General features: G+C 33.7%; 1 protein-coding gene and 1 long non-coding RNA gene across 2 annotated transcripts in view; one reads left to right on the top strand and one right to left on the bottom strand.

Annotated features, from left to right (window-relative positions):
• LOC134268645 (inositol polyphosphate-5-phosphatase A-like) overlaps nucleotides 1–11,666 on the top strand; it is a 30,269-nt gene extending 18,603 nt beyond the window's left edge. The window contains 10 exon segments of the mRNA XM_062750900.1: nucleotides 87–142; nucleotides 979–1,063; nucleotides 1,542–1,631; nucleotides 1,832–1,909; nucleotides 6,258–6,331; nucleotides 8,526–8,637; nucleotides 8,770–8,832; nucleotides 9,300–9,993; nucleotides 9,996–10,076; nucleotides 10,964–11,666. Coding sequence (XP_062606884.1) covers nucleotides 87–142; nucleotides 979–1,063; nucleotides 1,542–1,631; nucleotides 1,832–1,909; nucleotides 6,258–6,331; nucleotides 8,526–8,637; nucleotides 8,770–8,832; nucleotides 9,300–9,993; nucleotides 9,996–10,076; nucleotides 10,964–11,127 — 1,497 coding nt within the window. The 3' untranslated portion in view covers nucleotides 11,128–11,666.
• On the bottom strand, nucleotides 11,463–11,985 carry LOC134268647 (uncharacterized). The gene is made up of 2 exons (XR_009992412.1): nucleotides 11,860–11,985; nucleotides 11,463–11,678 (listed from the first exon to the last, which is right to left on the bottom strand). It is a non-coding gene; the product is annotated as an uncharacterized LOC134268647 (long non-coding RNA).
• Nucleotides 11,986–12,298: the final 313 nt, after the last annotated feature.

The raw sequence follows: 12,298 nt of genomic DNA, 5'->3' as shown, positions 1-12,298 counted from the left end.
ATAAGGCCCGTGGGCCTCTTGTATGAATTCATTAACTAAATTGACTAATAACTGAATAAATGAACTAACTGTACTATTTCTTGTAGAGTCCCTCGGTGTACAGTGACAATAGAAAGGCAGCATTCCTACACACACTTCAAAGGTCAGTATTTATAATCAACTCAAATAGGGACAAATGATTATCATTTTATAACTTTCAAGTCTGCAGTGATATTAACCCATATTTTTACATAAAAGATTCTATTATGCATCATAATAATTGATATCAGGACCACAAAACTAAATTTACCATTCATTATCCTTATTTTTCTCTTATTAAATTTCTTTAGAGACCTTGTACATTTTCCCACAATAATTACATTTATTCATTGAAAGAAAATTTCTGAAAGCAGCAGGCATAGAAAATTGCAAGAGTAGAAAACTGTCATCTTCCAAAAAACTGGGAAAAATTAAATGATCATTTCCTTTAAACAAAACACAAAGAAATTGAGGACAAAAAGAAACTATTCAAAATGTGTAATTTTTATCAAATATTATAAGGTTGTATATATTGATAAGAGCTATTTAAAATCATTTACATTTTTTTACCTTAATTTCCTTTGACCTTTACTATGATTTTCTCAATTTTTTCTCAAATTTGTATTTGATTATCATAATTTTAAGAAACAAGAATAATTAAGATATCTCTATCAAACTTCACCAGCTGATACATTTTGGTAAGTGGTATAAAAAATACACATCTCCTTCAACATACAGTTAAAATACAAATAGAAGATATTTCCTTGTTAATGCTTTCCAGTTAACAGTATTATCTGGCCTCAGTATAACATTTAAAGCTATAGCTTCAGTATAACATTAATTAAAAGCTATAATCAAAGTGTGTGAGCTTCGGAAAGAGAAAAAATAAGGGTATAAGTTTGTAAATGCATGACTTGATACACTGAGCAGATTGTGAAATTTGACTGCTTTTATACACAGATTTGAACAAGACCAGTATGATAAAGTTCCTATGTTCATATTTGGAGATTTTAATTTCCGTCTTGACATTAACCAACTTGTTCAGGTAAGACCATTACTTTAAGTGGGTGTTTATCAGAAGATGACATGTTTTTAATTCTATAAATATCTGTGAGAGATTTCAGGAATTTGTTTACATAGCAAAGTCTGATTTAAAGTCACAAGAAAAATGTTTTGCTAGTATGTATTGTGTTGTATATTTGGACAACTTTCAACATGTCATAAGAGAATTTTTTCATTTAAATTGTGTACAATACATGTTTTTATGTATTTTTCAGCAAATTTTTCTGTAAATTTTAAGTATTTTGAATCTTAAAGAAATACAGGTAACAAAAATCTGTTAAATCAATACAGACAACGTAAGCAAGTAAAGTTTAAAGAGAAAATAGACAGATTTTTTTTGTTATTTGGATAAGTGTATGTTTGTTTATCTGGATCAGGTAGTATTGCCCCATGTTGTTATTTCTGTGTATTAAATTTTAAACAAGAAGTATGTCTTAATATAATATTTTGTTTCTGTTCAGGATTTAACAGCTAAAACCAATTCACAACAAATAAAGGGCAAGAAAGACCAAATAGCCAAAATTGTTTACACAGAAGAGGGAAATGGCAAGGTATCCCTGTGTATATATGTACTGTAAATAGATTCAGATTGATATTATTTTCATGGCTACATATAAATTTTGAACAATGTTTCTTGCATACATAGTTTCCTTTTGTTGCTTATGCAAAGAGTGATGTACTTAAATGTCTGCTTACATTGTAGATTATTACCTGTCCTTGCTGAGATTATAACCTGTAATTGTATTTTTAGGTTGTCTTGACCGTAGAAACTAAAGGCTTTGACCACCATGACAAGCACTCAGAAGTTTTCTCAAAAAGGGCTAAGAGTGTATAAATTATTTTTTATTCCTTAAAATTTTGATTTTATTTGAGTACATGCACATGTATGAAAATACAAAATTGATTGTTGTAAGGAAAACATATTACCCCCCCCCCCCCCCCCTACTCCACACACACACAGAGCTGCATTTCCTCATTTTGATACCTGAATGTCCATGGAAACTTTCCCTGCTTTAGCTTATCACAGGAAGTATCCAACCCCTACTTGTGCAAAATCCGACTCGTATTTAGATTTTATTGGCTCCAATAATGTTCATCATTTATACTTCTTCCCAAGCTCTGTTAAAGTAGTATCCCTGATCAAACTTGTATACAGGGTGCATATTTATGCCCCCCTTCGAAGAAGGGAGGGCATATTGCTTTGCTGCTGTCTGTCGGCCGGTCGGTCTGTCGGTCCACTTAGTTTCCGTTCATTTTCTTCGTAACCATTGCACATACTGAAATGAAATTTGGTATACAGATATATCACATGAATATCTAGTTCAAGTTCTGTTTTGGGTACGATCGCACCATTTTTGACAGAGTTATGCCCCTTGGACTTAGAAAAATTTCAATTATTTGCAGTTTCTGTTCATTTTCTTTGAAACTGTTGTACATACTGAAATGAAATTTGGTATACAGATATATCACATGAATATCTAGGTCAAGTTCTGTTTTGGGTACGAATGCACCATTGTTGACAGAGTTATGCCCCTTGAACTTAGAAAAATTTCAATTATTTGCGGTTTCCGCTCAATTTCTTTGCAACCGTTGCACATACTGAAATGAAATTTGGTATACAGTTATATCACATAAATATCTAGGTCAAGATCTGTTTTGGATACGATTGCACCATTTTTGACAGAGTTATGCCCCTTGGACTTAGAAAAATTTCAATTATTTGCAGTTTCCATACATTTTCTTTGCAACTGTTGCACATACTGAGATGAAATTTGGTATACAGATATATCACATGAATATCTAGGTCAAGTTCTGTTTTGGGTACGATCGCACCATTTTTGACAGAGTTATGCCCCTTGGACTTAGAAAAATTTCAATTATTTGCAGTTTCCGTTCATTTTCTTTGAAACTGTTGTACATACTGAAATGAAATTTGGTATACAGATATATCACATGAATATCTAGGTCAAGTTCTGTTTTGGGTACGAATGCACCATTGTTGACAGAGTTATGCCCCTTGAACTTAGAAAAATTTCAATTATTTGCGGTTTCCGCTCAATTTCTTTGCAACCGTTGCACATACTGAAATGAAATTTGGTATACAGTTATATCACATTAATATCTAGGTCAAGATCTGTTTTGGATACGATTGCACCATTTTTGACAGAGTTATGCCCCTTGGACTTAGAAAAATTTCAATTATATGCAGTTTCCATACATTTTCTTTGCAACTGTTGCACATACTGAGATGGAATTTGGTATACAGATATATCACATGAATATCTATGTCAAGTTCTGTTTTGGGTACGAATGCACCATTGTTGACAGAGTTATGCCCCTTGAACTTAGAAAAATTTCAATTATTTGCGGTTTCCGCTCAATTTCTTTGCAACCGTTGCACATACTGAAATGAAATTTGGTATACAGTTATATCACATTAATATCTAGGTCAAGATCTGTTTTGGATACGATTGCACCATTTTTGACAGAGTTATGCCCCTTGGACTTAGAAAAATTTCAATTATATGCAGTTTCCATACATTTTCTTTGCAACTGTTGCACATACTGAGATGAAATTTGGTATACAGATATATCACATGAATATCTAGGTCAAGTTCTGTTTTGGGTACGATCGCACCATTTTTGACAGAGTTATGCCCCTTCAACTTAGAAAAATTTCAATTATTTGCAGTTTCCGTTCATTTTCTTTGAAACCGTTGTACATACTGAAATGAAATTTGGTATACAGATATATGACATGAATATCTAGGTCAAGTTCTGTTTTGGGTACGATCTCACCATTTTTGACAGAGTTATGCCCCTTGAACTTAGAAAAATTTCAATTATTTGCGGTTTCCGCTCAATTTCTTTGCAACCGTTGCACATACTGAAATGAAATTTGGTATACAGTTATATCACATTAATATCTAGGTCAAGATCTGTTTTGGGTACGAATGCACCATTGTTGACAGAGTTATGCCCCTTGGACTTAGAAAAATTTCAATTATTTGCAGTTTCCACTCAATTTCTTTGCAACCGTTGCACATACTGAAATGAAATTTGGTATACAGTTATATCACATTAATATCTAGGTCAAGATCTGTTTTGGATACGATTGCACCATTTTTGACAGAGTTATGCCCCTTGGACTTAGAAAAATTTCAATTATATGCAGTTTCCATACATTTTCTTTGCAACTGTTGCACATACTGAGATGAAATTTGGTATACAGATATATCACATGAATATCTAGGTCAAGTTCTGTTTTGGGTACGATCGCACCATTTTTGACAGAGTTATGCCCCTTCAACTTAGAAAAATTTCAATTATTTGCAGTTTCCGTTCATTTTCTTTGAAACCGTTGTACATACTGAAATGAAATTTGGTATACAGATATATCACATGAATATCTAGGTCAAGAACTGTTTTGGGTACGAATGCACCATTGTTGACAGAGTTATGCCCCTTGAACTTAGAAAAATTTCAATTATTTGCGGTTTCCGCTCAATTTCTTTGCAACCGTTGCACATACTGAAATGAAATTTGGTATACAGTTATATCACATTAATATCTAGGTCAAGATAGGTCAAGATCTGTTTTGGATACGATTGCACCATTTTTGACAGAGTTATGCCCCTTGGACTTAGAAAAATTTCAATTATATGCAGTTTCCATACATTTTCTTTGCAACTGTTGCACATACTGAGATGAAATTTGTTATACAGATATATCACATGAATATCTAGGTCAAGTTCTGTTTTGGGTACGAATGCACCATTGTTGACAGAGTTATGCCCCTTGAACTTAGAAAAATTTCAATTATTTGCGGTTTCCGCTCAATTTCTTTGCAACCGTTGCACATACTGAAATGAAATTTGGTATACAGTTATATCACATTAATATCTAGGTCAAGATCTGTTTTGGATACGATTGCACCATTTTTGACAGAGTTATGCCCCTTGGACTTAGAAAAATTTCAATTATATGCAGTTTCCATACATTTTCTTTGCAACTGTTGCACATACTGAGATGAAATTTGGTATACAGATATATCACATGAATATCTAGGTCAAGTTCTGTTTTGGGTACGATTTTTTGACAGAGTTATGCCCCTTCAACTTAGAAAAATTTCAATTATTTGCAGTTTCCGTTCATTTTCTTTGAAACCGTTGTACATACTGAATTGAAATTTGGTATACAGATATATCACATGAATATCTAGGTCAAGAACTGTTTTGGGTACGAATGCACCATTGTTGACAGAGTTATGCCCCTTGAACTTAGAAAAATTTCAATTATTTGCGGTTTCCGCTCAATTTCTTTGCAACCGTTGCACATACTGAAATGAAATTTGGTATACAGTTATATCACATTAATATCTAGGTCAAGATCTGTTTTGGATACAATTGCACCATTTTTGACAGAGTTATGCCCCTTGGACTTAGAAAAATTTCAATTATATACAGTTTCCATACATTTTCTTTGCAACTGTTGCACATACTGAGATGAAATTTAGTATACAGATTTATCAGATGACTATCTAGGTCAAGATCTGCTTTGGGTAAGATTGCGCTATTTTTGACAGAGTTATGCCCTTTTGGACTTAGAAAAATTCCAATTTGGGAGGAGGGGGGCATAAGTGTTTTACAAACATCTCTTGTTCCTGTATATTGTAGATACAAAGTCTGATACTTGCTTCAGATGCTGTACCTGACCTTTATTTAACTTCTATAATGAGCTATATTCCATCTACTAAACATTGTGATATTCATATTTGGGGGTACAAGTCTTGGGAAGAAACCAGTCTAGTTATATATTAAAAATGCGCATTATATCTTTTAAAATTTTCTTCACCCGTGATTTCTAAGAGACAAAATGTATGCGATTTGATAATACTTTTTAACCTTTACCCAAATTTCCGTCACTTGAGTCCACTTGAAGTGGGTGGAGATATGAAAGGTTATGGATAAGGAACTCGGGGTCCTGCTGGTCATGCAGTCATCACTTCGAGTGTATATGATGTGTAAACTATATCTAACAAATATAAAGAACTAGAATCTTATTTCTTAAAGTTCCTGTTTCATCATTGAAGTTGAGAAGATGTATAATGTAGGAATGCAATCTATGGTAAATTTCAGAATTGTTATAACTAAGCATCTCTGTTCTTACCATTGTAGTTACATAGATATGATGTTGAAATGCAATCCTACAAAGAAAAAGTGTCAGAATTTGAAATTTCCTTCCCTCCAAGGTAAGAATAAATTGATCTCAATGTATGCCAGGAAGGATAACTCTTTCCCTATGTTATTCTTAATATATACATTTGTGGTACATGTATCTCTCCATTATATAAACATACAGAGAGATAATATCTTCAATTTTGTATGAAGTTTGTCAGAGGTCAGAGGTCAATATGTGACCTAATCACACGGCGCAATAATATCTACCGACCTGCTTTACTTGCTTTTCATGGATAAAAATGAACAAAATAAGCGAGTAAAATGATAATTTTTAGCTCACCTCAACGAAGTTGGGGGGAGCTTATGTGATACCGTCGGCGTCAGTGTCGGCGTCCCAGGTTAAGGTTAAGTTTTTTGGAGCAGTTTTCTTTTAAATTACTTCTGTGTCCTATATTGGTTAGACATGCATGGAAGATGGTTTTAGTGTCTTTCATTGTACCAGACAAAGTTTCAGATGCTGCAATTTCAGCAAAGGAATGACCAGGTTAATGTTTTTGGAGCAGGTTAACATTTTTGGTGCAGTTTTGGGTGTAGGGTTCATTTGCAAGTAACTTTAAGCCCTATGTTGACCAAACTTGCATGGATGATACATCTAAAGATGCACACTACCAGGCTTGCTTCGGATGCTGAATCTGACCTATATTTTCCAGTTGAGTGAACAGGTAAAAGTTTTTGGTGCAGGTTTCATTTCCAAGGAACTATGAGTTCTTTAATGACCAATCTTGCATAGATGATACATCTAAGGATGCATACTACCAGGCTTGCTTCGGATGCTGAATCTGACCTACTTTTTGTGGATGAGTGAAAATGTTAGTTTTTGATGCATGTTTCATTTCCAATAAACTATGAGCCCTATAATGAGCAAACTTGCATGGATGATACATCTTAGGATGCATACTAATGGACTTGCTTCGGATGCTGAATTTGACATACATTTTCAGATAATAGACAAGGTAAAAGTTAAGGTTGCAGGTCTATTACCAAAAACTATAAGGCTTATATAACATTGTATAAACCAAACTTGCACAAATGTTGCATCAAGAGATGAAAACTCTAAAATTTGCTTCAGATGCTGGATTTTCATTACATTTTCATGAAGAAGAACTAGTTTAAATTTTTTATGTATGTCTATTTCAAAGTATCAGATCAAAATTGCTTACATATTTTCATTTTTGGAATGTATACTTTTTGTTGGTTAATTGTGTGACTTTGCCTTACTTAAAGACAACATTCGTTGAGGTGAGCTCTGTAATCTCTGATTACCTATGTTTTTATTTAAGATGTAAACAAGTATTTCATACAGTTTTTGGGCTACTGTATCGATTCAACCTGTGTACATAGAGAAAACTAGGAGCCTAGCGTTTGTTTACATTTTTCTTCACTTTTGTCAGCTGCACAGTCTCTAACGTTCATCCCTATTTTCGGGGGGTAGACCTTTGGTTAAATTTTTATGATAACTTTTATTTTATCTTTAAATTTTACTCACGATAAATGTGTAAATCTGTTGGAAAATATCATGGCAATCATACCATGAACAGCTGCCAAACACCTCGGCGTTTTCGTAGTTCAATGTAAAGCTGTGGCCAATGTCTCCGTGTTTATCAGTGTTTTACGATAAGTATACCTTTAGTTACTGAAACTGTAGAATGTTTTTGATCAAATTGCAAATTAACTGGCTCGGACAAGTGTCTCAATCCATCGGATCCATCCATTCCTTTCCGGTGACCGAAATTCCTCCAACTTTTTATCATCAAACTTCGGACGTGTTTCTTGTGTCTTTTCAGCATCGATTATCATTTTTCACGTATAAAAATATTCCCAGACAACAATCTGTTCACTATTACTGATCACAATTAGCCTTTCACAAAATATTCCCTTCGAAATAGATTCTTTAGCCTAATGAATTCGAAGCATAACCGCCATGCAAGCCGATTTACACCTTGCGTCATTTTTCAAAATCTACGACGGACGGTTAGTGCAATAATTTAAATTCGAAAATATTCAATTGTCTGTCTCAAATGTATATATAAGTAATAAATATTAAGTTTACAAACTTCAATGGGAATTGAAGTGGGTCCGTGATCAAATCTTCTGAGACGGCCTTTGTCCTTCACAGGATTTGATCACATGACCGACCCACTTCAATTCCCATTGAAGTTTATAAACTTGTTATTTATTTCTTAATTACATTATGTATTTTTTCAGCTATCCTTTTTGTGAGGATGTGAATGATGGGCTGTCCTACATGAAAACCAGATGCCCCTCATGGTGTGACAGAATACTGTTGTCCCACAGTGCCAAAAATATCATTGTCAATGTAAGAACGTATTACTAGACAGACTTTTAACCAGGAAAAAGATACTGATTAAAAAAATGAATGAAAGCTGTACATTATGCATGAAATGTAAGTGTGAATATTTTTGAAATTTATTTTGATATCTATTTTTAGGATGAAAAACACAAACCTAAGTATGATGTGATAGGACGAGAGACCTGTATGGGTGACCACAAAGTAAGTCCAATAGGAATTCAGGGAGTTTTCTTTACCTCAGTGGGCTGAATAGGTTTCTATGAAACTATCAATCATACATGTAGCTTGGTCATTATTAGAACTATGACTTGACATTTCATACAAGATGATGGTTGGACTATATTGCTGTGTAATGATAGCATTGAATAAAGCAGTTTGAAAATACCCTGTTAAGGCATTATTTCTGTATTTATCATGACGATTTTCAATGTGTCAAACGCTTTGAAAAATCAGAAACAAAACAAGCAGTGTTAAGGAAGTCATTAATGAACTCTTCTTCAGAGATAACCCTAAAATAAAAAGAAATGTCTGCCCTTTGAAATATATGTAGTCTATAAATCATGGACAGTAATTCTGAAAACCATACACTGCATAAAACTATATGTATAAAAGATACTTTCACAAGGTGTGGTTTATACATTGTACATGTATATTTTTCTCTTTTTCAGCCTGTATATTTATTCCTGAACCTCAAGCGGAGTCAAGGTAAAGAAAATCTTTCCAAATCCGACCTCAAACCTCCTCTGTGTAGTACCCTGTCCATCAATGGGGAAACGGTTAAAGTGGACAACATTAATGACATAAATATTCATGACTACTCCACATTTGCTAATGAGCAAGCACTCCTTCCAGAATTTAAAAACTCTGTCCGGCTTAAACCTTCCCCACAAAAGCCCTCCATTAACTTTCTATCCGATGGTTCTCCTGTTAAGAGACGATCGTCATTTGTAGAAATTGCAAAGCAAGTTGTAAGTATGGAAAAAGTATTACTGCATTGGCCCCGCCCTAGAACAAGGCCGAGGGCCAGACATCATAGCTCTTCTTCTGAAGACATGAATGACACAGAAACGGAAGATGACTCTGAACACGTTAAGACTGTAAACTCAGACTCGGCTAGTACCAGTCAGTCCGAGCTGTCCCCCTCCGTCTCGCAAGAGACGAGCCCCAACAGACATGTAACTGGTGGTGGCCCCCATACAACTGCCGCTGTAGAGCATGATGATGTTGTCTTGTCTGTTGTTTCTCCCAATAATTTGCATGAGCATGATGGGTTTGTTAAGAAGGAACAACAAGGGTGCACAGTAGATGAACCTAATGAAAATTCGGCATTGATGAAAAATGGGGAAGGGAGAGAGAGAAATGTGGAGTCGAGCAATCCCAGAGGAAGACTGTGTCCGTGTTCTTGTGTCTTGTTATGATCCTCCTGTTGACCAGTGTTTGGTGTTGTGAGTTCATTTTATCATTATTTTTTTCTTTTCCCTTTTATTATTTTATTTCTCTTTTATTGCACGTTACTATTTCCCTAGATTTTATTTATTTCACAATTATTATTTTGAATCAAAAACTTTATATTCAATGCGATTGGGAAAAAATTCAATTAAATTGCTTTTAGGGAAGTGCATATATATTTTTTTAAAGCAGAATTTTCATGTCAATAAAACTTGGATCTTCCTTGTCTGCATGAGATTTGTCATGACTGCAGTGAAAACAGATCAATTATAATTAGCTTTATATTACTAAAAATGTGTGTTGTTTGCTATGTTTTAAAAAGATGTGTATAATGTTAATGTTTCTGAGTAAAAAGCTGTAGTAAACATAAATAATATAGTATATGTATATGTATTAATTACTACTAGTTGTCTTGTTAGTTCTAATCTATAAAGTAATTAGAGATTAACACTAAACCCTAATCATTCAAAACAGGTAAAATAAAATGTGGAACACATTGTACTTATATTTCCTACTTGCTATACTTTTTATGAATCATATAAACCTGAACCCATAGTTAAAAGAGCTAAGAAAAATTTGTAAAAATGGAGCTCAAAAGCCTTATAATGCCTTTAATTCATAAGATATAATGCCCTATGCACCCGTTTTTCTTTCGACCAAAACGTTTTCCTTTCTGCATGCACTTGACCTTTTTCCAAATATTTGTTTGACGTATTCTACGATTTTGTGAAGTGTTCTCTGTTTGTTTCAAAAGAAGTATTGACAATACTTATGTATACAATAAACTCAAGTGTATACAATTTTTCTATTGAGAAATAGTGGAACTCACTGCATTGAAGAGTAATGGTTGCAATCTAATTATTTAACTGTAATCTTTTTTCAGCCCCAACCGTATCGGCCCCAGAATTACTACAGTTGCCGACAGCAACAGAGGTCATTATTCCAAGCACCCAGGTCAAAATCTCCCATGTGGACACAACCAAGTACATTCACATTCGTCAGCAGAATGGCACGTCCACACGAGTATTCAGAGAAACTTCTGTCTGACCAAAGTTATACTTTTACCACCTCCGTGATATATTAGATTCTATCCATACCTCATTTGTGTTAATCATCACCACTGAGGGTACCCGCCCTTTTATCCATATCAGTTCTTCTAGTGACACAATCGGCTAACTGTTCTAGTTTTAGAGTGTATGTTATTCAGCAATCATGTGATTTATCGCAGAAAACCGTATTTTATAAATACATGTACGTAGTTATTGATGGTGCAAAACCATGCACCAAATTTTTCTATTGATTGTTGTACTACATATATATATGGAGTCCCAAATCAGATAGCATTATAATTATCTGTATTGTGTTATGTTTGTGCATTGACGTATCTAGCTTGTTTGTGCTAACTTTATATCTAGTTGTCTTTCTTAACTTAATTACCATGTAAAAAGGATTATGTTGGCATTGAAAAAAAATATTGTGACCATATTTTGAATTTCATCTTTGGTGTACTGAAGTTGAAGGATGGATTTTGTGTAATTTGTGAAAAGATATCAGTATCATCTTTTTATTGGTTATCATAAAATAGGTACTGTAAATCACTTTTTATTCGCGAGAACTTTATTTTCGCGTATTCATTCTCGTGTATAATAGAATTCCTTAAGATTATGTAGAGCAATGACCACAATTCCTGAAAATTTTGTCTCGCTTATAAAAAGTCAATGACTGTCTCGTGAAAATAAGGTGTCACGAAAATTAAGTGATCTACAGTATTCCGTTTACAAATTAAGTCGGTAAATCTTGCATATCTTTAGAAAGAACTCATCTGTAAGGATTTTTATTGCAGATAAGACAGTTGTTTACTGATTAGGGTTGAAACTAGAGTTCATATGTATTGGTTACATTATACTTCCTCAGCTTGATTAGAATTCATGTTAAATCTCAATACTCACATATCCATGTATACTTTGTAATTACAACAGTTAATTAGTAGTAGATAGTCAATTATTATTGTAATTTCAATACTCATCAATTACTTTCCTATTCACAGAGTAATCAGGACATGGATGGATTATTCTGTTCCATAGATCGATACCAAATGTGTGGGTCAAATCATTTTTTTTTCAGGGGTTACATCATGTTTGTTTTGAAACTCTGCTGTATCAGGCAGGGATAAATCTTGTGTTCACTTAATATCTATTTACCTACGCATAATACATTG

This window comes from Saccostrea cucullata, unplaced genomic scaffold, assembly GCF_032062105.1.
Source record: "Saccostrea cucullata isolate Sc308-1 unplaced genomic scaffold, CSIRO_AGI_Scuc_v1 ctg671, whole genome shotgun sequence".
In the NCBI taxonomy this organism is placed as follows: Eukaryota; Metazoa; Mollusca; class Bivalvia; order Ostreida; family Ostreidae; genus Saccostrea; species Saccostrea cuccullata.
This window is presented reverse-complemented; position numbering and strand designations above follow the sequence as displayed.